The sequence below is a fragment of the Pararge aegeria genome, chromosome 2, assembly GCF_905163445.1.
Source record: "Pararge aegeria chromosome 2, ilParAegt1.1, whole genome shotgun sequence".
In the NCBI taxonomy this organism is placed as follows: Eukaryota; Metazoa; Arthropoda; class Insecta; order Lepidoptera; family Nymphalidae; genus Pararge; species Pararge aegeria.
In genome coordinates this window covers 17,586,030-17,608,528 of record NC_053181.1, presented here as the reverse complement: position 1 = coordinate 17,608,528, position 22,499 = coordinate 17,586,030, and the positions used below count along the sequence as shown (strand labels likewise).

Below are 22,499 nucleotides of genomic sequence, written 5' to 3'. Positions count from 1 at the left end.
AGTATTGCGGGTTTTACAAAATACTACTATTCAAATCTCTTGTCCAACGTACATAATATTGTAAATTATGATAAGTATAGATGTTTTGTTTCAAAAATATGATCCTTATTTTAAGTCGACAAGGAAAATCGTAAAAAATTTCATTACAAAATAATACAGCATTAAACAAAGGTAGCAAGTCCCAGGTAAGTAAATCAATAAATAAATTGACATAGATTTTGTAACTTACAGGTACTGTAATAATTTTACTGCTCCATAGCCAGAAAAGGTGTCTAGGAGAGAAAGGATAAAGGAATGAGTTTAATGCATAAATAAATAGGTTTACCCCAAAATGTTCAGAAACATTATGACAATATGGAGGACTCCACAGAAATACCTATAACGATGGTTGTAAATCGATTTACAATATTGTAAGTAAATAAGACGTGTAAACACGCCGAACATAGCGTCGTTCGTCTGGAAATGACGACACAGCTTAGTCGAGACGGAACCACGACCTTTTCGCCCACTTCAAATCGTCAATGTCACGGTCAATTTATCTCTAAGCAAGTTCTTTTAAAATTATAAAACAACGATCAAAAAACCTCACTTTTTGAAGTTATACTTCTTTTGGCGCGTTAGGGAAAAATGATGAGAGTAAATGTGATACGCGCGTCACGAAAGTCCAACACCCTGAAGTTAGCTATAGTCAACAATTTTGTTTTTTAATAAAAGGTTTGACACTGTACACTTTGAATTGTCAAAGTCTGCGGGCTCATTCCGGTGATTTAATTGATAAAATTGTACAAACCCAGTTGGCACAGACAAAAGCCATAAACAAGAATTGAATTGAATTGAAAATTGTACAAACAAAAATCTCAAATTTTAATGATGAAACTTGGTTTTCCGATATAATTGTTATAATACCACATCTAGTAGTTAGAGAGCACGTCACTTAACAGATTTATGCCACCAAATGTATTTAGTAGTTTTTACATAATTATTACTAAATTTTCATTATAATTTATGTAAATATGTGATTTATTTTTTATTGCTTAGTTACTTTTATTCAAAGAAGTAACTTTAACCCGACCATATAGGAGGTGAGTAGACGACATTGAACAGAGCGCGGGACCAATTTGGTGCAGGGTAGCGCACGATAAGAAACAGTGGCAGGAGCTAGAGGGGGCCTCCTTTGCCGACAGGCAGTCCGACAGTACCTACATAATTTAAATTCAATATTATTGTAAAACCATACCTAACCAATCAATATATAAATGTTTATTAAATTAAAAAGTATTCAAATGTTAATTAGCATGAAAAAAATCACGTTCTGGAATCAAAGGCTATTTTATTTTTTAATTTTAACTTTAAGCAGTTTTTAGCCTAGCAGAAATAACAACTTGATAATACATATGATAGGAAACCTGTATAACGTCCAATGAACACAGTGATAAAAAAAGATTAATTTGGAAGCACTAAAATTTATACTTTTATCATCATTACGTCGCTAATCGGGGTCATTAATCTTGAAAACGTTCTTGATAACAATCTAATATGAGATTACACGGACCAGTATTTTTGACAACCTCCTGGCGCAGTGATTAGCTCTATGGTTTTAAGTAGGAGGTCCCGTGTTTTGAAATTAGGAAATTTATAATTACTGAATTTTCTCTAGTCTGGTGTGGTGGATGGCCTCGGCCGTGGCTAGTTACCACCCTACCGACAAAGACGTGCCGCTAAGCGATTTAACGTTCCGATACGATGTCGCGTTGAAATCACAGAATACGTGACATGTTTGTTAAAAACTGAGTTAGGTTAGGTACTCTGTATGTTATGTATTTCATTATTTTAATTGAATAAATTAACAGATATTTTAACATACTTTAATCTTGTTCATTATGTAACTGATAATGTAATTATTAATTTGATATATTATCTGCTCGTAGCTTGCCTGCAAAGAGATCATTTTGATCAGGTAGGTATATTGAAATTTCATCGTTGATTATACTTTAATTCTAATAATTTTGTGAACAACATGCTTAACTTTAGGTATACTTTTTGGGTTTTGGATAGTTTCACAATAATACGGAAAAGAATAAGAGCTTAGGGACAGAAACTGAAATAAAATCACTTTGAAAATCCCTTTGAATTCAGAGACGGCTTTCTACTAAGCTACTTTACCGTTAGAGACTCCTATTTAGAGTCGAAAGTATTAAGCCATTGTGAAATAGAGAATAAAACCGATCTGCTTCCCGATCCGTAGAACTTGAGGCATACATATTCGATGGTCACTTTTATTCTACCTGCTCTGTATTTATCTATTTGCCTTAAATGCATGGTAATCCAAATTAATATTAAATATGTGCAAGCGTGTCTGTATAAAATGTAAGATACGTCGTGATGATAAATGTTTCTTTTTTGTTTTCATTATATTTATTTATTTTATATTTCTTTACTTTTTCTATGTTCATTTGCATTAGTGTATTTGTATGTTTATATGTATTGAATATCTTAATATATATAAATCTCCTGTCACGATGTTTGTCCGCGATGGACTCCTAAACTACTTAACCGATTTAAAATTTAATTGGTACACCGTGAGCAGTCTGGTCCAACTTAAGAGATAGGATAGTTTAGATCTTTAATTATAGTCGCAATTTTATTTTATTTCAAATTATTTGTCTATAATTTTAGTCACATGTTATATATATATATACTACTATACTAATTTAAAACTTAGCGATACTGAATACTTTAAAAACAAAATCAAACGCAGACGAAGTCGCGGGCAACAGCTAGTATATTATATATGTTTGGTTGTGTAATACGTACTGTGGTATTTGTTTATTTTATAAGTTCATGTATTTATATCATAAATAAATATATATATGGGTTGTAGTACCCACCAAGCTTTTATAGTATTTTCTTCAACGCCTTTGTGAATTTTCTGTGTGTGGTGTACAATAAAAGTGTATTAGTTCATTCATTCATTCATTCATGATCCATTGCACCGTTCTTGATGATTTTGACAATTTAAAGCTAAGCTAACTGGGAAGCATATAGCCTCGGAATAAAAATAAAGTGCCCTTGTTATGGCACAGCTTCACAGCTAGGCAGATCTTGGCTGAAATTTAGCATATGGTTGCAGGTAAAGAAAACAACAGATTTAAGGTAAAATCACTACGAATTTTCGAATTGAATTTGAATGGTAATGGAAGTTTTCTATAAATCATCCCAATATCGTTGGCGCACGCCAGAGATATCGGCAACTATTAGCAAATAACATGACAATGTAATATTGTTTGAAAAATATGGAATCTTAAAGCCTAAGCAAACTAAACTGCATATTGAAAGAACTTGCTATTTTAAATTGAGCGTGCACGTTTGTGCGGTAAATCAATCACAACAAATATTTGTCTTCGTTCACGACAAGAGTAAGAATGCCGGTTGACGCAAATTCAAAGGATTCATGACGACCAAAATACGGAGCGGGCAAACAAAAGCATAAAACATTCAAGACGACGCCGTTTTGCTTCTTAGTGAGATAAGGAAAATCGATGGACACAATTTTCTTTAGGCATAACTTTTCTGAAACACCAAGCAATCTAAAAGTGCGCTATGAAAACAATTTATGACTTTGTGAATTGTACTTTAGAATGATATTTAATATTCGCACTATTATTCACAAATACGAAATGTCAAAGAGTTGTGTTTTGAAGAAATCTGTTTTACGGCAATTTTGATTTAAAAAAGGTTCGATTATTACAGACAATTTTGCACGCCTCATAAGCGAAGCGTTGAGGTGGGAATTACTGTCAGATTACGCACACTGAGTGATTCTCCAACTTAAAATATCACTTTTTTATTCTTTATTGCTTTTGTAAGTGAATATAAACAAATGTTGAGAAAAAACACTGTTTTTAACACATGATTTTTTTAAATCTCTTTTTATTATTTAAACTAATTAAAAAATTGTTTAAAAAAGTTCTGTCTTGAACGTCCGTGTGTCTGTATGTGCGGATCCCGATCTTGTGGTCACGATAACGAGCGAAATACTTCACTTATAGAGTTGTTTTTTTTTCGGCTTCAGTATTTTGAGGAATAGAAGCCCATTACTTTTCACGGTATAATTAGATGTAGTTTAATTATTATTTACAAATAATCTCAATTTTATTGTAATGAATGAGATTATGAGGCGTGCACTTTTGGATTTTCCAACAATCACTTTTTCGAAGGTTCCATATAAATGTGTTGTTGTGGCACTGTGTGTGTTGGCACTGTTTTCCTTACGAGAAACAAGAAGACCGTAGAAATATGAGGTGTCCCATAATTGTGGTAACCGCCCGATAAAACCTCCCTGGCGCAGCGGTGAGCGCTGTGGTTTCAAGTTGGAGGTTCCGAGTTCGATACCCGGCAGGGGAAATTTGGGAATTTATATTTTCTGAATTTTCTCCGGTCTCGTCTGGGAGGCTACGGCTGTGAGTAGTTACCACTCTACCGAAAAAAAAGTGCCATTATTATGTCATGAAGTTCGTTGCAGCGAAAAATATATGATTATTTTGACATATTTTTTGACTAAATGGTTATCCGCCAGACACGATTGAGTAAAATTTTCTCCATAGTGAAAAACTACAATGATACCACAAAAGCAAATATGCAGTAAGGTTCTCTAATTTATTAATTAAAATTTTGGCGATAATATTTAAAATACTATTAATGTAGGGATATCACTATATTTAAGGTATATATGTCTTTAGACGATTTAGGTCGCGGTTAAGTTTGCATAGTTCTAAAATCGAATCCGGTCTTATCAAGCTCTTAAAGATTAATTTTTAGTCCTAAGTTATAGGTCGCAGCGAATACGCTTTTACCGCGATAAATAATACTAAGACTGCAGTGGCGTGCACTTCATACATGCGCAAAAGCAATGCATACCCTAAAATTTTTGTATAACTCACAAAGGGGAAGGATTCTTCAATTATATGCCATCTTCCTTCTTTATGCATACCCTGGTCAAATACCCTGCGCACGCCACTGTAAGACTGCCTTTCTATGTTATTGGGGTTTTCTGTCAATATAATCTCAGTAATCTCAGTCCGAGGAATTGACGTTGATAATTTTTTTGCCACGGAGACCACAAATTTTAGGGCCCGGATATTATCACTATCATATTGTTAGTAATCACTAGATATAGCCCGCGTTCTTAGCCCACGCTTATTATGGTTTTTACAAATTAATGTAGCCTGTTACGATATGTATGTTACTCTCCGCATTTTCAGTTAACTCTACGCCAAAAATCAAGTTTATTGGGTGCTGAGTTTGGGCGTAAAGGATAGACAAACAAACAGAAATTCGCATTTTCGATGTTATATAGGTAGTAAGGAGAGAAGCTGTGATAGCCTAGTCGGTTTCTCTTTCGGAGAGCAGAGTTCGAAAACAGGCACCACTAACATTTCTAAGCTATGCGCGTTTTAAGCAATTAAAATAGTACTTGCTTCAACGACGAAGAAAAACATCGTGAGGTAAACTGCATGCCTAAGAATTCCCTATAATTTCCTCAAAGGCGTACGTGGACCAATCCGCAGTGGACCAGCGTGGTGAACTAAGGTATAAACCCTTCTCATTGTGGGAGACCCGTGCCCTGTAGTGGACAGATAAAGGGTTGATATGATGATGATAGTAAGGATTAAAGCTCTGCAGTCAAAGTAGCGTGGATGATTAAATCCGTCTCTGCTATAGGAGGAGATCTGTCCTTAGTAATAACACATTACATATTATAAGGATGATAATTAATAATCTCGTACTGATATATTATAGCTAAAGTTTCTTTATTTGTTCACTTGAACGTTAATATCTCAGGCAATACTGGGTCGATTTGAAAAAAAACTTTCATTGTTGGATAGCCCATTTATCTAGGTAGGCTATGTTTTTATTTCATCACGCTAAGACCAATAGGAGCGAAGCACCAACGAAGAATGTTTCAAAATCGGAGTATTTTTCCTTTTGAGAGCTTCCGCGGCGTGCGTGCGACTACATATGTCTATCTTTTCAAGGTTGACTTATAAGGGACCGCTAGTCAATAATAATTGTATACACACCTGTAAGTAGCCCTGGATGGTGATATCCGATGGTCTGTCGGTTATGAGGAAGCGCATGCTCTTGTACTCGATGAGCGACGGCGCCGGCCTGATGTCCTTCTGCTTCATGGTGATCGCTTTACGATTTCCGCAGTCAAATCCGATACACCACTCGCGAACCGAGGTCGCAGATTAACTTCACACGCGTCGGAAACTTGCAGCGATCCGTCAGTCAAAACAGGCAAACTGTCACTCTATTTCCACACAACACACTCCAGTTTCGTGGCTTCTTTTTTAAAAGGGTCCAATTATATAATTAGAACCACCCGCATGGATATCGCTTTCAACCACTCGAGCACATTCGGAGACTAACAAACGATGATTACGAATCGGTAAGCGAAACTAATAAAAGATTATGCGACAAAACATAAGTCGTTTACGATTTGAAACTTCTGCAAATGATATGCTGCAATTAACAGTGGGATCCAAGTTCAATGTAACTGAAACAAAAAAAGAGAAAACTGTTTTTATTATCACGTAAAGTTCTATTTTCGCACGGGATTACATCTTGGATTTACGTCAATCCGCGAAAGTCGACTGAAGTGGAATAAAAAAATACTTTTTAAAAATAGCGTACGGGTTGCGGACTGACCATGTTTAGATCATGTGAGTATTCGCAAACTGCTGATCCGGTGCCAATAGCGCATCACTTGTTAGCGCGTTCACATCATATCGCCCTGGTCCGTGTGTCTACACAACGTGATAACATTATTGTAAACACTACGCAAACACACTCAATCTGTGTGTGCTTTGATTAATACCAACGACTGAGTTCAAACAGAGGTGCATTCAATACGTGCTAACTGATTAGTGTTTAAGCGTTTTAACCTTGACGCCGAAAGAATAGCGAAACATCATGCCCATTTGGGAACTGTTTTGCACAATGTATTGTCACATCGCAATGTTATGTTCGAGCGAGTTATAAAAAGAACAATTAGTGTAGACCTTAATAGGGAAACACGTATGAGTAATGCTCATAAAACTCTAACGACGCCTAAAAACGGAAAAGAAAGAAACCACAACTGTTTTGCTTCACGTGGTCTCCTCGTACGCACGAACTATTTTTGATATAGAATTTACAATTTCGTCACTTGATTAATAATATAGGACGGAGCAATAATACTGTAATAGCTTGAAGACTTAACTTCTATGAATACATCCTCGTAAGAAACCTGATAACTAATGTTTTTTTATAATTCGTATATAAGAAGGATCTCCCAGTCTGATGCGTCTCTAAATTTAACAGCCTTCTGGCACTTGTTCAAGGTTTATTTCAAGTGATGATGATGACCAGCGTGGAGGTTCTAAGCTCTGATTCCCTCTCTTTTAAGAGAGAAGAAAGTCTGCGCCCAGGAGTTAAACATGAATAGCCTGATGATGGTAATGATTGTATACCGATAATCAAGGTCAGCACAAAATGAGCAGTTGTCCTCCAATTATCTGGAAACTATTAACTCCGATATTTATGCTTTCACGCTCTCGGTGTATTTTTTTATTTATGATGTCGACAATTATAATGTAATCATATAAAGAAGAGATACATAAGATCGACAATTTTGATCTCTTGGTAAATGCGGACATCGTTTAGGCAGCAGCGTCGCGCCAATGTATCGGGGAGAAGAAGGGAATATCTCTACTTCGCACCATCCCTAACTTATCACAGCGATTATTATCACGATTGCTCTGGCTTCGTCGGACTTCTGTATGACTATCGTTACTCTGTGATAATTTGGTGACAGTATTAAAGTGTACTTGGCGCATGGTCTCGCCAGATCAGAATACAGTTGTCACCACGCCTCCACTTCCCGCTGGTATCATACGAAGCGACTAGGGGAATATAAAGAAGAACAGGTAACAGTGTTCTCTGTGCTAGTACAATCATCTACTGGGACCACAAAGCCTGCCCAGCGTGGTGATTTTGGGCAAACCCTATCATTGGGAGCGGCCTTTAGTCCAGCAGTGGACTGTTGCAGGCTATTGATGATAAAAGTGTACTTACAAATGGATGGGTGTATATCGCTTAGTGCTCGGGGTGCGTGACGTTGCGCGCGCTCCCGGCAGCATGGGTCTCGCTTCCACTAGCGCCCGCAAGTTTATTTGTGTTGGGCCTGGCAGTACTCCGCGCTGTCCAAGCGGAACTCCATCAATGTCGCCACAGAACAGTTTCCCAGCTGCAATAAAAAATACACGGGTTATACATCAGTACTCCATAGACGTGTCGTGATAGTTGGGACCCCTACCGTCAAAGACGTGGAGCTAAGTGATTAGGGGTAGGTATGGCGTTTGCTTGCCCTGCCATAAACGCCAAAGCTTAGCCCGCTACCATCTTAGATTGCATCATAACTTACCATCAGGTGGTATTGCAGACAGTATGTTTGCAAGTGTGTAATAAAGAAAACCACAGAAGTCTTCTGGATAAGACAACGGTCTCACCGGACCCAGTTCGGTTGCCGGCACGCACCTCTAAGTTAAGTGCGTTACAAACAAATGTTAGCTTTTACGGTGAAGGAAGACGTCGCTTGCCTGAGATTTCTTCAAGATGTTCTCAAACATCAGAAATCTCAGGCAGTGGGAAGTCTACCAACTGTTACTTAACCAGCGTAATGGACTACGGCCAAAGCCTTTCTTACTGTGAGCGGAGACCCGTGGCCCTGTAGTGGCCTGATAATGGTTTTATTATTATGTTGACGTACATTATGACGTTGTCTTTTTCACTGCGTATAAATCTATGCGCACGAGTCATAACTGACCAAGATAACGTGCAGGTGTTTCAGCGTATGTATTTAAAAGAAGAACAACTCTTTTGTTGCAAATTACAAATGTGTTTTATAAATAAATGTGATTTAGTTTATGGTAAGAAGAATTTGTCTGTGCTAAGCCTGGTAGTAGGTATCACAATACACAATCGAATTATGCACCCGTAACTACTCTATGACGTCTTGTTTACGTTTTGCCGCTAGGTAATTATGCTGTTCTCTGCTGCCACTAATAATAGCGACAGTAATTAAAATGAGGACAAATTTCTCGTTTATTTGTCCAATGACTAATGAGTGGTTCTGTTATTAAATGTTTATCCAAAGTAAAGAAATTAATGCTGAAATTAAGACCGATTTGTTATCGTGATGTTTCTGCCTTTTATCGTGTCGAGATCAAAATATTATTGTTATTTACTATCTTCATTAACCACCTTAAAGCTATCAACTCATTCCTAGAGACCTTACTAAATATAAACGTAATTTATGTTTGAATGTTTGCCATTAGGTTCTTGAGGCTCATTCGGTACAGACAATAAAATTTATTGGTCAATTGAGTATGTGACAAAGTACCTACTTGAATATTTATTAGGAATTTTCGAATAACTGACTCTAGAAATGGTTTGCTTAAGATATTTAAACTCTTAGGTTATAAATATTATTATGAAATAAACGTGCTTACTGCTTAGCGGTTGTCCTAAACTTCGTAAGATTATAATAACGCGGGGGACGGTGGTAAGAAAATACCGATATTTTTTTGGTTTTTCAAAACACTGCAACCTTAGACCAAAACTTGCCCTACCCTTGTACACTACCACCCCTGCACCTCGATTTGGCCAGATTATTTCATAACACTGCTATCATTTTATTATTTTTGCTATGATAAGAGGGTGATGCGACACACATGTTAATGCCAACGTAGTTGAATGCAATAACAAATTCGTAATGTTGCGTAATTTTTAGAAAACCCTTACAACCAAGACAGATTAAACGGAAGGGGTGTATGTTTGTTCGATCGTTACATATGTTCCGCTATAGATAACATTTTGCACAGAGATAGGTGTACAAAGGATTATATATCCAGAAAACAGTTTCCACTGGATTATTAGCTGATAAAAAGGGACGAATTCACAAGCAAATGCTAGCGCTAGGTAAAATATTTGATATCTAAATTAAAACTACACTACGTTAGTCCAACTCGAAAAAAGCTGTGTTTTTCTGGGTCGCTGCGCACAAAATTTACAAAGACGCAACAAATTTTTGGCAGACCAACTGAAGTGGGAAAACATTCACACATCCACAACAATATATTATATGTTCACACGTAAGTATAATTTTGAATGCCCAACAACAAACAAGCGAACCGAGCGTCACGTCAAATATCTTCGAAACGATTGACCAAATGTTTTAAAAACTGCGTTGTTTTCCTGAATATTTCATTCAAGGAGAGACGCAACCAGACTTGGATTACCGCCAAACAGAACACACACACAACCCACGTACTTATGTGTGTACATTATTACCGAGAATTTGGACAGCTCTCTATCTTCATTCCTTAGAGATAATAATCGCCAGTTAAATGTATTAAAGGTATAATTATCAGCACAACCCGTTGTAAGATATCTAGTGATATTTATAATACTTTGACTCATATTATGTGATAAATAAATTGCTTTAATTAGTATTGTGTTATTAAGTCTTAAAAACCTTATACCGAAAATTTGAAAAATTAAGAACGAAGTCGAAAGCCGATATTCCTTTACTTCATTTCAGTGATTTGGTTTTTTTTAAGTGTATCGTCCTAAGTTCTTCATAAATAAAATAGTTCCAACAAAACGGTATACCTCTATATAAGAAACCAGAAAAAATCAAGTCCAATTGATAATTACCTCCTTTTGGAAGTAGAAGTTAGTTGAAAATACCCCAACTACAATAAGCGGTAAACTTTGTATCTCTTTAAAGTTCTGAATATCAAATTTTGCTTTACGAAAGGTTAAACACGTCCGTAAATTTAACACAAAGTGGGCGTAAACCAAATTGCCCTCTTTATAATCTGGCTTACGGTTGATGAACTTCGCAAAGATGTTGGGAGATTAACTTGATAAACATTTATATGAGAGATTATGTTTTAAACATTTTGAATGAGTGCGTTTCAAACCAATTTAACCCAAAGAGCACGAACCATTAACCAAAGCTAAACTTGGCGAATTTAATTTCGTTAATCTCTTAGATTATCGAAAGTAAATATTTAGGTGCTAAAACAATGAGAAGTTTCGGTGCCATTAAAGATGTATGAAATGTACGTCAGATACGAAAATACAGGCTAAACACTCGCAAGTGGCGAATGGTGGATGCGAGATTGTCCAAATTCCTAGCAGACGCGACGGTCGATAAACTCCAGACCCCTATGGAACAATGCAAACGATTTAGACTAACGGTTTTTACCGTCTGCCCTTTGAGACAGTCTAGCTGTTTTGAAAATCAAGTGCATTTGAACTACGAAATTAAAATTGAAGGAGGGTACAACCTTAATAATGGCTTCGTTATCTCCCCCCTAGTTTGTCTGATGGCCGAAAGAATAGATACAATATTTATGGTTTGTATGAGTAAATCGATATCGTAATTAATGTTTTGCAATTATTTTTCTCGAACCTATTGAAAAAACATTACGCAATCTTGCTATATATACAGATACAGACATTGTACGTATTGCTAAGTAAGAAAACGTCACATATAGGTACTTTGATATAGATGGTACCTACTGTGAGAATAATTTACCACTTCCTTAACTAGAATCTAATAGCCTCGCTAAGACGCGCATATATATCAACGAGGGACAAACACGTGGCAAACAAGGCGACTACAAAGGACAAGCTTAACCACAACATATGCGCAGTGTTTACACGCCACATCTAATGGCTCACCCACCCACGAATGGATGTACGATTGTTCTATGAGCTTAAAGCAGCGAGCGTCATTGAGCTCCTACTCATACAATTTCAAAAATCGAAAATTCCAAGATTTTGATTTGGCTAGAAATCTACATGAACTATAACCGACACTCTGCAATTTGTATATGACATCTGACACATGAAGACCGACTAACCTTGTAAAGACAGAAGCGAAAGAGATGCCGCAAGGTTTATTGGTGGGAATTAAGTAGATCGAGACAAAATGTTAAATATGGTTATACAACGAATAACAGAATGAGAAAAACAATTAACTTTATTGATCGACCATCAAGGCGTAAGGCACTCAATAACCGCCGAGTAAAAACATAGCTGCTTGAGTTTCATATAGAGAAACTAACTAACACTCCTTTCCAATAGACATGGCAAAGAAAAAGCTGAAATATATCGTGCAGTCGACGTAATTATATATAATGATCATAATTGAGTCAAATAGTTTTAAAAACTCGACTGTCTTTATACTGAAGAACGTAAACCTACAACCAGGACAATTTCATCTTTATAATTCATAAGCAACGGCCAAGAATATGCATTGAGAATTAAAAATGATCCAAATTAAAAACTTTGCCCTCTCGCATCAAACCATTGCGGCGGAAATAACCGATATAAAGACGATGAACATGACTAACTGATATACATGTTCTAAATAAATCCAAAACATACAATAGGCAACAACACGGAGGTAGCGGAAACATTAGATCGAGGTCGTCCAACCACATATACTGCGCAATGCACTTAACTCTGTTTCAGTTTTATTACTCACAATTCTAGGAAATCAAAGCAACCTTGATTCATTGCAGTCGCCTACTATGTTAACTCGTTAAACGAACACCAGCTTACAAGTTTATCACTTGTTTTGATCAAGAAAAGTGGGTATAGTGATTTTAATAACCGCAAAGAATCCTTCTGCGGATCAATATGGATTATAAGCCGCCACTTGGCTTAAGTACCAGGGCAAGAACGGTAAATTTAACAAGTAATAGAGACTTATCGGTTTGCTTTGATATAATATTAAACATAACTTTGCTTTGTTTCAAAGTAATTCAGCACAGTATTTACTAAACAATATAGTTGAGATCGTGGCTTATCTTGCAATTGGTTAAGTCTTAGTAATGGTCGAGTTCAAACATATGTGGTTGCTTATTCATTGACTAAGTTAACTCACGTAGAGCCACCCAAGGCGACAGATAAAATATCTGTTATCAATGACATTTTAATCTATATAAATTATTATGCCACGGTAAACCTGCGGATGACACCATGTTTGTGATAAACGTGAACCAGAATGCTGATGGACATCACATATATTCTAATTTTAATTCGCACACCTTAAATATAGTCGAAGAAGTTTTCTTTAAGTAATTTGGCAACGATCGGATGAAACAAAAATGCTAATATTTAGGGGGTCATTTACTCGATTTTCTGTCCTCTAAATGACCCGATGTAAATCTCAATTGCTCTATCATATACCGACTCAGTCATTATATTTTTAGTTTTAACTATAAAATCAAACAACGAGAAGTCGAAAGTCAAGCTAACTGCGCTAATGACAAGGCTTATTATGACAATAATGATAATACGAAAAATAAAGTGACTGCGACACATATTAAAGTACCTACATATAAAATAAAGTAAATATAAATACTATGATACGTATAAATTAAAGTAAAATATAATTAATGCGATAATATCTTAATTTGAATGAGTAAACAGGATACATTAATCATTTCTTATCTTTCAATGTAGTTATCGCTTCTCCATGAAAGTCAACATCTAGAATATATAGCTGGCATAAGAAAGTTAATTAGTGAGCAGTTTAATTAAATCATCATCGATGCTTTGTATTATTTATTGTATGTAAATAAATTTGAATAAATTTCAAATAAGTTATGCAGTAAATATTCAGAAATGAGGAAATCCGTATGAGCATCAAACTAGCCGATATATAACTCAACTCTACGGAATTGTAGAAGCGGCATTCGGGGCTTCCAGCTCAGAGGAAAATGGTATATTGGAGTTATAAGATGAAGATACGAAGCGTTTTTATATAGTCCGCGAAATATACAAACGGTATTTAGCTGGTGACTTGCACCTACAAGACACAAGCCACAATTTACCTTTTAAGGTGGAAACCCTAGAAGAGATCTGCAACCAAAAGTGGACGACGACTAATATAAAAATTTAGATTGCCAATGAAACAGACATACAGTCCAATGAACCAATTAATTTTGATCAAAATTTAAAATACAATTATTTGTGTGACGCCATCGAACTGAAAAGTTTCTAGGCTATCGATCTGGTAATGTCTGTACAATGAACTAATAAACAAAAAAATGCAAAGACGCAAGAGTTAAAAATCTTGAAAGCTGGGGCCCATGTTCAGAAGCGGAGACATTATTCCTTGACAATCCACCTACTAATAGAATAGCCTGAAACGCATAATTTTAATCTAAAACCTCTTCAAACATCATGCACTCTGTAGAATTCCAATATCTAACTGCCGACCTGCAGACCAAACCCTCCCAACGACTACAAGTGGGTTGGTTTCATTAATAAAATTAAATTCACAAGCATTAGTTAAACTCCAATGGCAAAACTAACTTTTCCACGAAGCGTTTAAATATGAAAGTGGAAACAGCGCTCATTTAATGTCATACTTTTAATATTTACAATGAAACCTGTATTATTGGTAATAATAAAACTGAAGTGTTTATGTTTATGCTTGTTTGTTCAACGCTGTTATCTTTGAAACTAAAAGTCGAATTTCGAGGACGAAGAGGATGAAGATTTTCGCGGGATACCGCTAGTGTATGAAAGAAATAGCAAAAAAGTAGGCATAGTAATTTATGCCGAGCGTTTCTCCACTTTCTACACAATACATAAAGTGAAATTTATGGCACTCCATAACTTGATTAATACCGGTAAGTGCTCCAGATACACACAAACGAATCAATGGATCCAGGTATATTCAACACTTGTACTAAATTCATATAACTACCTGTTGAATATTCAAGAACCTAGCGAAAAGTAAAATACCAAATCAAAAAGTTACAATAAAGAGCCATTGTCGAACACATTACCTGACCACTCAGTTTAACTGGTTTGACCATATCCAAACAACGGTGTTCGGATAGTGTATATTTTATTCCCGGAATCCTACTTTCGTCGCACGGCACTCGAAAGATCTTCAATTTTAAAACGTGTCAGTAATACAGAGCACAGAGGTTAATGATGACACAGAAATGTCACTTACATTTATAATCCACGGAACGGATAGCCACTGGTGTAGAAAATCAAAAGTTAATGATTTACTAAAAAGTATAGTTATAGCCGATGCACATGCAACAAAATCTGTCGTGGTAGACAGTGGTAAGGTTTAGGCGTTCACATCGCAACGGATCGACACGGTCCGTGCCGCGTTCGAGCAGAGACTGGCGGGAACGGTGCTCCGGGCTCCCCGTTGTCGTCGACCGCGACTGCTATACGTCACGCGCGACGGCGCGGCGGCTTTAGCGGCGTGATGGCGTCATCAAAGCCAACACATGCGTCCTATGCCGTATCTATAACGCACATAGTCCTTCAATTTATCGCTTCAATTTCAAACTATTCACCGTCATTACCATATGAAGCTCCACGAGTTGCCATTAGCGATATTTTATAGCATATGCGAGACTAAACACATTTTCGATGCAGCCGTTATTGTTGTAATCAGAGGATCAGATCGAATTATGGAAAGACTGACACTCCAGTGAGACTCAATTAGACGACAGTTGCTGTATCATAATATCGATCATTGAAGATTTGATTTGCGGAATTATGTATACAACTTTCCATGAATAGACGGCAGAAGTAGTCCAGAAGCTCTAATAATACTAAACAGTGAAAGAATCCAGGTTAGCTCCCACGCCGTTGCAAGCAACGTTGTTCTGTCTATTGATACGAACATAGCAATCTAGAAAATTTTGATAGAGATTCTTAAGGAAATCACCGCAATTATATTAGTACAATTGTTATTCCTTCGAGAAAAAGAAAGGTCAAGTTCGAAAAGAAATATAAAATGTCATAGAGTTCCTATAAAACTGCTATAATAGTCGCCAGACATCATTTAATCTTGTACCACCCACGTTCATGTCTGGAACTCACGCTTAGTTGCACTGCAATTACCAGGAAAAGTTACAACACACCCACTCCTTGATTCGTTCGGAAAAAATCTAATATCTACCCACGCTTCATGGCAAGATTTTCCAGGAGACCAGTTCAATTATTTCCTGAATTACTGGTCAGTATCTCGATAGGATATAAATTATAATTTCAAAGAACCGTAAAATAAGGTCGAATACTGAATTAATTAATACCGTTATGAAAAAAAAATGTAAACAGGTTAAAAACGCCTAAAAAATCTATTATCATATTACTACGCAAAACTATGTGCCGTGAGAAAGTACATGTCTTTACATCCATCCAATGTATAATACCTGGGTTTAGAATGATTGTGTTAATAGCATCAATTAAAATACCAAATGGTGACTCATGTGTTCAGATCATTAGATTATGAATTGCGCAGTGGTAAAACTAACTGAAATATTACAATTATTTGCACAAGTTATTATTGTTTTTCAATCAATGATAACCAAGAAAATAGTTTCTGACGTCAAGCATATTTTTACCAAAAAGCACGTGTTATTAAATGCGGACGTTGCCCTCTTTTGCCAGAATAAAGTTTGCCATAATATTTTTATAATGACTATAAACAAATTAATCACAATTGAGATCATCAAAAATCTCAATACAATGGTCACTAACTTTTCAGTAAAACTTTAACTTCATATCTACCTCTAGTTTAATCCAATAACAGTAAACTAAAAATAATCACTTGTGTAACAGTTCTAGAAGCTAGCAAACCGTCATGGAAACATGCCACAATCGAGATGTCGAGTATCCCATTTCTGTAAGTGAAGTTTCCATTTTAATCGTCCACGTGACCTAAACACGTGGAACCTCCAACGTGCGCTCCTTGCACAAACAATTGGTAGCTATTGTTGTACGTCCTCGAAACTCCCACGGCAAACGTGCCGTTTTCAACCAATTACAAATCCCAAAACCTAATCAAGCAAATTGGCCCAACATTTACTGAAATCAAGAGCTATAGGTAGAATTGTCTAGATAGTTTAAAATTCTACTCTCACTCTCTCTCTCTTAAGAAATTGTAATATTATTCTAAGGTAAATAGTTCCTAAATAATGGATGTACTGATAAATTTCGGGCTGATTAAGAAATTAGTCATGGAGAACGAACTAAGTGGGCCTTTCTGACCCTGTAATGTTACTTGCAACCGACTTAAAAAAAAGTAAGAGGTTCTCAATTCGACTGTATGTTTTTTTTACTTGATGACTCCGCCAATCACAATGATTCTTTTTGTATAGATGTATGATGCCTTTTAATTTGGTGAGGATTTATTCGAAGGTTCCTGGAGAAATCGAGGGAACACTTCAAGTATTATACACACACACTAGTATTAGGCACACCTTTACAAAATTTGAGTATTTTTTAGAGGAACTTTTGTATCTTTTTTCTATAAGCACCCATATGATGTTAAGTGGAGCTGGTGATGAAAACCATGATTGGCCACCGGAACTATACAATAATTGGTATTACACGGATTGAACTTCGATAATTATATATTTGGGCTAAGAAATGTATTCTCGTCACAATAAATAAGCTGATGGTGAAGTGCTGGGAGAACTCCTCAACCATTAACACCCGGTCTCGGGAAAAGCAAAATCTTGTTAAGGGTTATGAGCAGTTGGTATTATAACTTAAATGCAAAATTACTAACTGAAACAATTAACATTTTGACAAAAAATAACCGAATTTGTTAAAGAACTAAAAATCTAGAAATAAATATTTTCTAAAACATTTTTAAGCCGATGCCAAGTAAAATGTAGAAAATTATTAGGTACTTGCCTTGTTAGGTAGGTACTATAAAAAAGGAAACCGGAAACAAAGTATACTAAGACTTTATTCTACATTTTACTTGGTACCGACTTAAAAACATTGTAAGTAGAAAATATTAATCTCTTGCTTATTATATTAGTTGTTTAGCACAGTCGGTTATTATTGTCAAAGAAATGTATTGCCATGGAGTTTACGTATGTGCACCAAATCACTTAAACTGGAACACCTGCTTTTAACAAATACCAAATCTGCACATAACCAAAAAATATATATGAACATTTTTTCATCATAAGAACACAACTGAGTCTGAGCTATTAATAAATTAATAAGAAGCCACTGCCGCAACCGAAATCACGTTGCTGTAATTACAAAGCCCCAGCAAAGGTCAGCACTTTAATTAATACTTCTTAGAAACAAGAACAATAAATAGCTAATTCTCAAAATGTAGTTTTCAACAAAGCTTTTGTCAAAATATGGACGATATAGATAAACTCGATTGCAATGTCCAGAATATTCCGTCTGATAAGAATTTACGCAGATTTTTATCATTTGGATTTTATTATCAAAGTGTGACCGATAAAGTACATGAACTGATTATTTTTAAGGCTGAGCACTAAATCATATAACTAAGCCAGCTTTAAGGGTTAACATTCAGTCAATGGAAAGTGAATGTTTTGTGATGCAGCGTTTAATAGAAGGGGACCGGTGCAAATCAACTTTCACAAAGCAACTGCAAACCCAACCACAACATCTCAATGCATTCATGCTTAGGTGACTTTCCAGAATCTATACTAATATGCTAAATGCGAAAATGTCTGTCCGTTTATTTCTTATGTATTTGTTTGTAACGCTGAACCGATCGTGATGATATTTGGCACACGGAAAACTTATATGTCGGAGATAAGATAATTTATATTTCTTCAAGGGGCGCCGTGAACTTAAGAAGGTGAGCAAACGTTAGTTATTTCAAATTGAATACCTATTTATCTCGGAAAAGCTGCTGGCAAAAGTTATCCTTGGAATCCTATCCTTTTATTAACAGTATCTCGTCGAAATTTTGCATACAAATACGCCGTAGGATACATTTTATCCCGAGAAAATAAAGGGTTCCTGCGGGACTTTTAAAGTCCAAAAATAAACGTGGAAGTAATAAGTCGCGGGAAGCAGTTAAGTCTTACTTATTGAAATTGAGGAAATGCTTAAAGCATGAATGCTACCTAATCACTGGTTTCTCAACGACATTCATGAATATGCAAACCATCTTGATATATCAAGTTCAGGTAGCAACTGAAAACATGTCGCGATTACTGCGATCCAAAACTTAATCGCAATTCCAACGGAAGGTTGCTCGGCAAAAGGCTATATAAATTCGTACCTGTTACGGCTTATCACGACTTTACGTGACTTTATATTCTGATCCTCAATTACAAAGGACACGATTTCTACGAACATTTAATGTGAATAACCAGTTTATTATTTTCAGAAGGCATATTTAAAACTAGCTGTGCCCGCGTAAATCGTAGTATGAAACCGTACTGCTAATGACTTTTATAAATTGTCGTAACTAAGTCTCCGTCTTCAAGATCAGAGTAGTAGTCTAGCTTTTTGTGACAGAGCTCGCCCGGGGAAGTACTATCGCCATGCTTATTTCTGCCGCTAAGCAGCATTGTTGCAGTGCTGTATTCGCGGTCTGTAGGGCGTGGTTGCCAGTGCAATTGCAGGCACATGAGGCTTATCACTTACGCCTCAAATTGATGGGCACAGGGCGGCATGTTGCAGGACGTGCTCCTTGCCATGCCTGATGGTTTTCAACTTACCATCAGGTGCGCCATCTGCTTCGTCTGGGAAGTATACAACGGGTTCCCGGACGTCCAATAAAGCCAACGAGAGGGACATGCCGTGATGGTTTTTAGTTCGGGTAAACGAGTCCCACATAACCTCTGTCCTGCCCAAAAGGACAGCGGTACTTAGTCATAAAGCTTTTCCACCACGGCAAAAAAAAAAGGGGGGCCATCTGCTAGATCCGTCAACTATAAATGAAAAGATTCAACCATATCAGTACTAAACAGTCGTGCTAAATATAGTGAAAATATACTACAAAACAAATGTTTTTATGCCTTTGCCCCTAATTTTTTTCGATATCTTTGTGCCAAATTCAATTAGAATAAGTGCAGCGGTAGATTCGAACATAGGTCACAAACAAACAGACATTCTTTAAATATAAGTATGGATGGATTTATACAACGTGCAACCGAATTACGAAATGATGTTGAAGGATGCGAAGGACCTACTTATAGTTCATAAGGAATCAACCTACAAAAATATTAAAACAAAAGAAGCATAGTTATTTCATTCATTTTCAACATTCTAAGTGTTTATTTATAACAACCCCATTGAAAAATCCCTATTAAATGCGACACGCGCATAGTACCTTATCTAATAAAGTGAGAGAAGTCATTTCAACATTCTAAGTGTTTACTTATGCCAACCCCATTGAAAAAAACCCTATTAAATGCGACACGCACATAGTACCTTATCTTATAAAGTGACAGGAGTCACATGATGATTTTAAATTTGTGATGTTAGGGCTGTATCTTATTTCTTTCAGTACAAACTATTGCAGTGGTTTACTCAAAAAAAGATTAGGTTTTTTGTATTCAGACAGAAATGATAAGTGTAGAAGGTAGAACAGTAATGAGAACTAAGGTAATCGGCGATTAAGTAGACACTGTCTGATCGGCTCGACGCGTAGTCGTTTTCCTTACACCGATTGATGTCACTGGGACAGTATCGATAACTCATTAAAATAAAAAGAATGAAAAAAATATATTAGTAGTATATTTTTTTATTTACACTGCGCCAATTGGCTGTCAATAAACGGCCGATTGGCGCCGTGGGCAGCGACCCTGCTTACCCGAGTCCAAGGCTGTAGTAGGTTCGATGCCCACAACTGGAAAATGTCTGGGTGTTTATCTATACATATTATTACAAGTAACTATGTATAATTTATAGAAATATTCATCAGTCATCTTAGTAGGTACCCATAACACAAGCATGCTTACTTTGGGGCTAGATGGCGATGTGTGTATTATCGAAGTATGTATATTTATTATATTTATTTTAACAAAATAGGCTACTTTTTATTTCGCTAAAAAGTACGGTTCCAGTGAGATAGATTTTTTGTTTTGTAAGCAACATATCAAAATTTTTTTTTTTAAATAATGATTAAAATCTGATAATAAATAACATAAGACGCGAATGAAATCGCGGGCAAAAATCCTCAAATGACATAATGAATTTACTAGTTAGGGCGTTAGTCTCGTAGCGTACCTATTCGTGAGTAAACTTGAACGATATAATATCTGTCGAGACAAGCGGTGCAGCCCTACCCGTTTGTATTGCAACGGGAAACGGGTCGCGACCCACTTCGTCGGGATCAATACTCGGTCATCGACTCCGCCTGCGCCTCGCACATTTTCCCCCACATCGCGGATTAGGACCCACGCTCGACCTTCTATTGATAGCACACTAAAAATAGCTTTACACGAGTGCAATGTCAGAACAGATAAAATAAGAGTTAAAACGTTCAGTGTCACAGGAACAATAGTACATATTTATACCCAAATTAAAAAGGTGTATAAAAATAATTTAACAAAAGTTACCATACAAACACTGAATACAAGGAATAGTGGTTAATTTTTATTTATTTATAGCCTTTTTAACAATCTTATCTTACTGATTATTTACTTATTGAGACACCGGTTACGCTTGATTGTTTTGCTTTGCATAGGCCTCCCCCAGGTTTTTCCATGATTCGCGATCATGGGTTTTTCTGGTCCTGTTGTCGCTCTCAAGTCATCTTCCCAGCTTCGGAATGGTCTTTAGAGACGGTAAGTGGTTAATTAAAGGTTGTTTAAATTTAATCTAAGATTTCATCGCGACGTTATTAAAAGAGAAGTGGCCATTTTTATTGTTTGCAAAACCCACATGATCATACAATAAAACAGACTAAAACCTGACTAAATATTGTCGCAAGCTTGTGGTAATAATCACCCACCAAACGGCATGTAGCATCATGGTGGGCCTATGCTCGCAACTACTATAATACTACTAATGCAAAAATACTAACTGCCAACACGTCCTTGTAATTAACTTATGTCCGTGACTTGACCGCGTAGATATGTTTTTCCAGGGTAAAAGTAGAAACAAATTACCCCCTGAGAGAGAGAGAGAGAAAGAGAGAGGGGGTAAAAATAGAAATTTAACATAGAACATGTTAAGATCTCCTTAGAATTAAAACGTTAATAACGTAGGTAGGTTCTTAGCTAATAGCTATTATAAATCATAAGCTAGAGATAGCAATTGCCAAACATTTGAACAAGTGTTTTTATTTTTTATTATATACGAGTCATACATAGCAAATACACAAATGAAAATAATGTAAATATTTTTTTCGGAGAGGTTCGACCTGGTTACGACATCGCTATTTAAGACATTGCGTTAACGATCCAAGTCGATTCGTTTCTGATCCAAATCAGCAACTTTATGATCCAAGTCATTATCTATATTCAATCTTTTAAACTGTATTATAATCATTGATTTAATACGTTACTATCATTAAAATGATGACTTACTTAGCAACATTATTTGTTATAAATTGGTGGTACAACGTCGAATTGCTTGGTAATAAATCTTTTGATTAC

The 22,499-nt window shown here is 36.2% G+C and overlaps 1 protein-coding gene across 3 annotated transcripts in view; it reads right to left on the bottom strand.

Annotated features, from left to right (window-relative positions):
* LOC120632185 (protein tyrosine phosphatase type IVA 3) overlaps window positions 1–22,499 on the bottom strand; it is a 46,080-nt gene that overhangs the window by 5,737 nt on the left and 17,844 nt on the right. Inside the window, exons 1-3 of one of the 3 annotated variants that reach the window (XM_039901993.1) lie at window positions 15,095–15,286; window positions 8,119–8,290; window positions 6,081–6,559 (exon numbers count right to left, since the gene is read on the bottom strand). In XM_039901993.1, coding sequence (XP_039757927.1) covers window positions 6,081–6,188 — 108 coding nt within the window. In that variant the 5' untranslated portion in view covers window positions 6,189–6,559; window positions 8,119–8,290; window positions 15,095–15,286. The other 2 variants (XM_039902006.1, XM_039901999.1) reach the window with 2 other exon arrangements.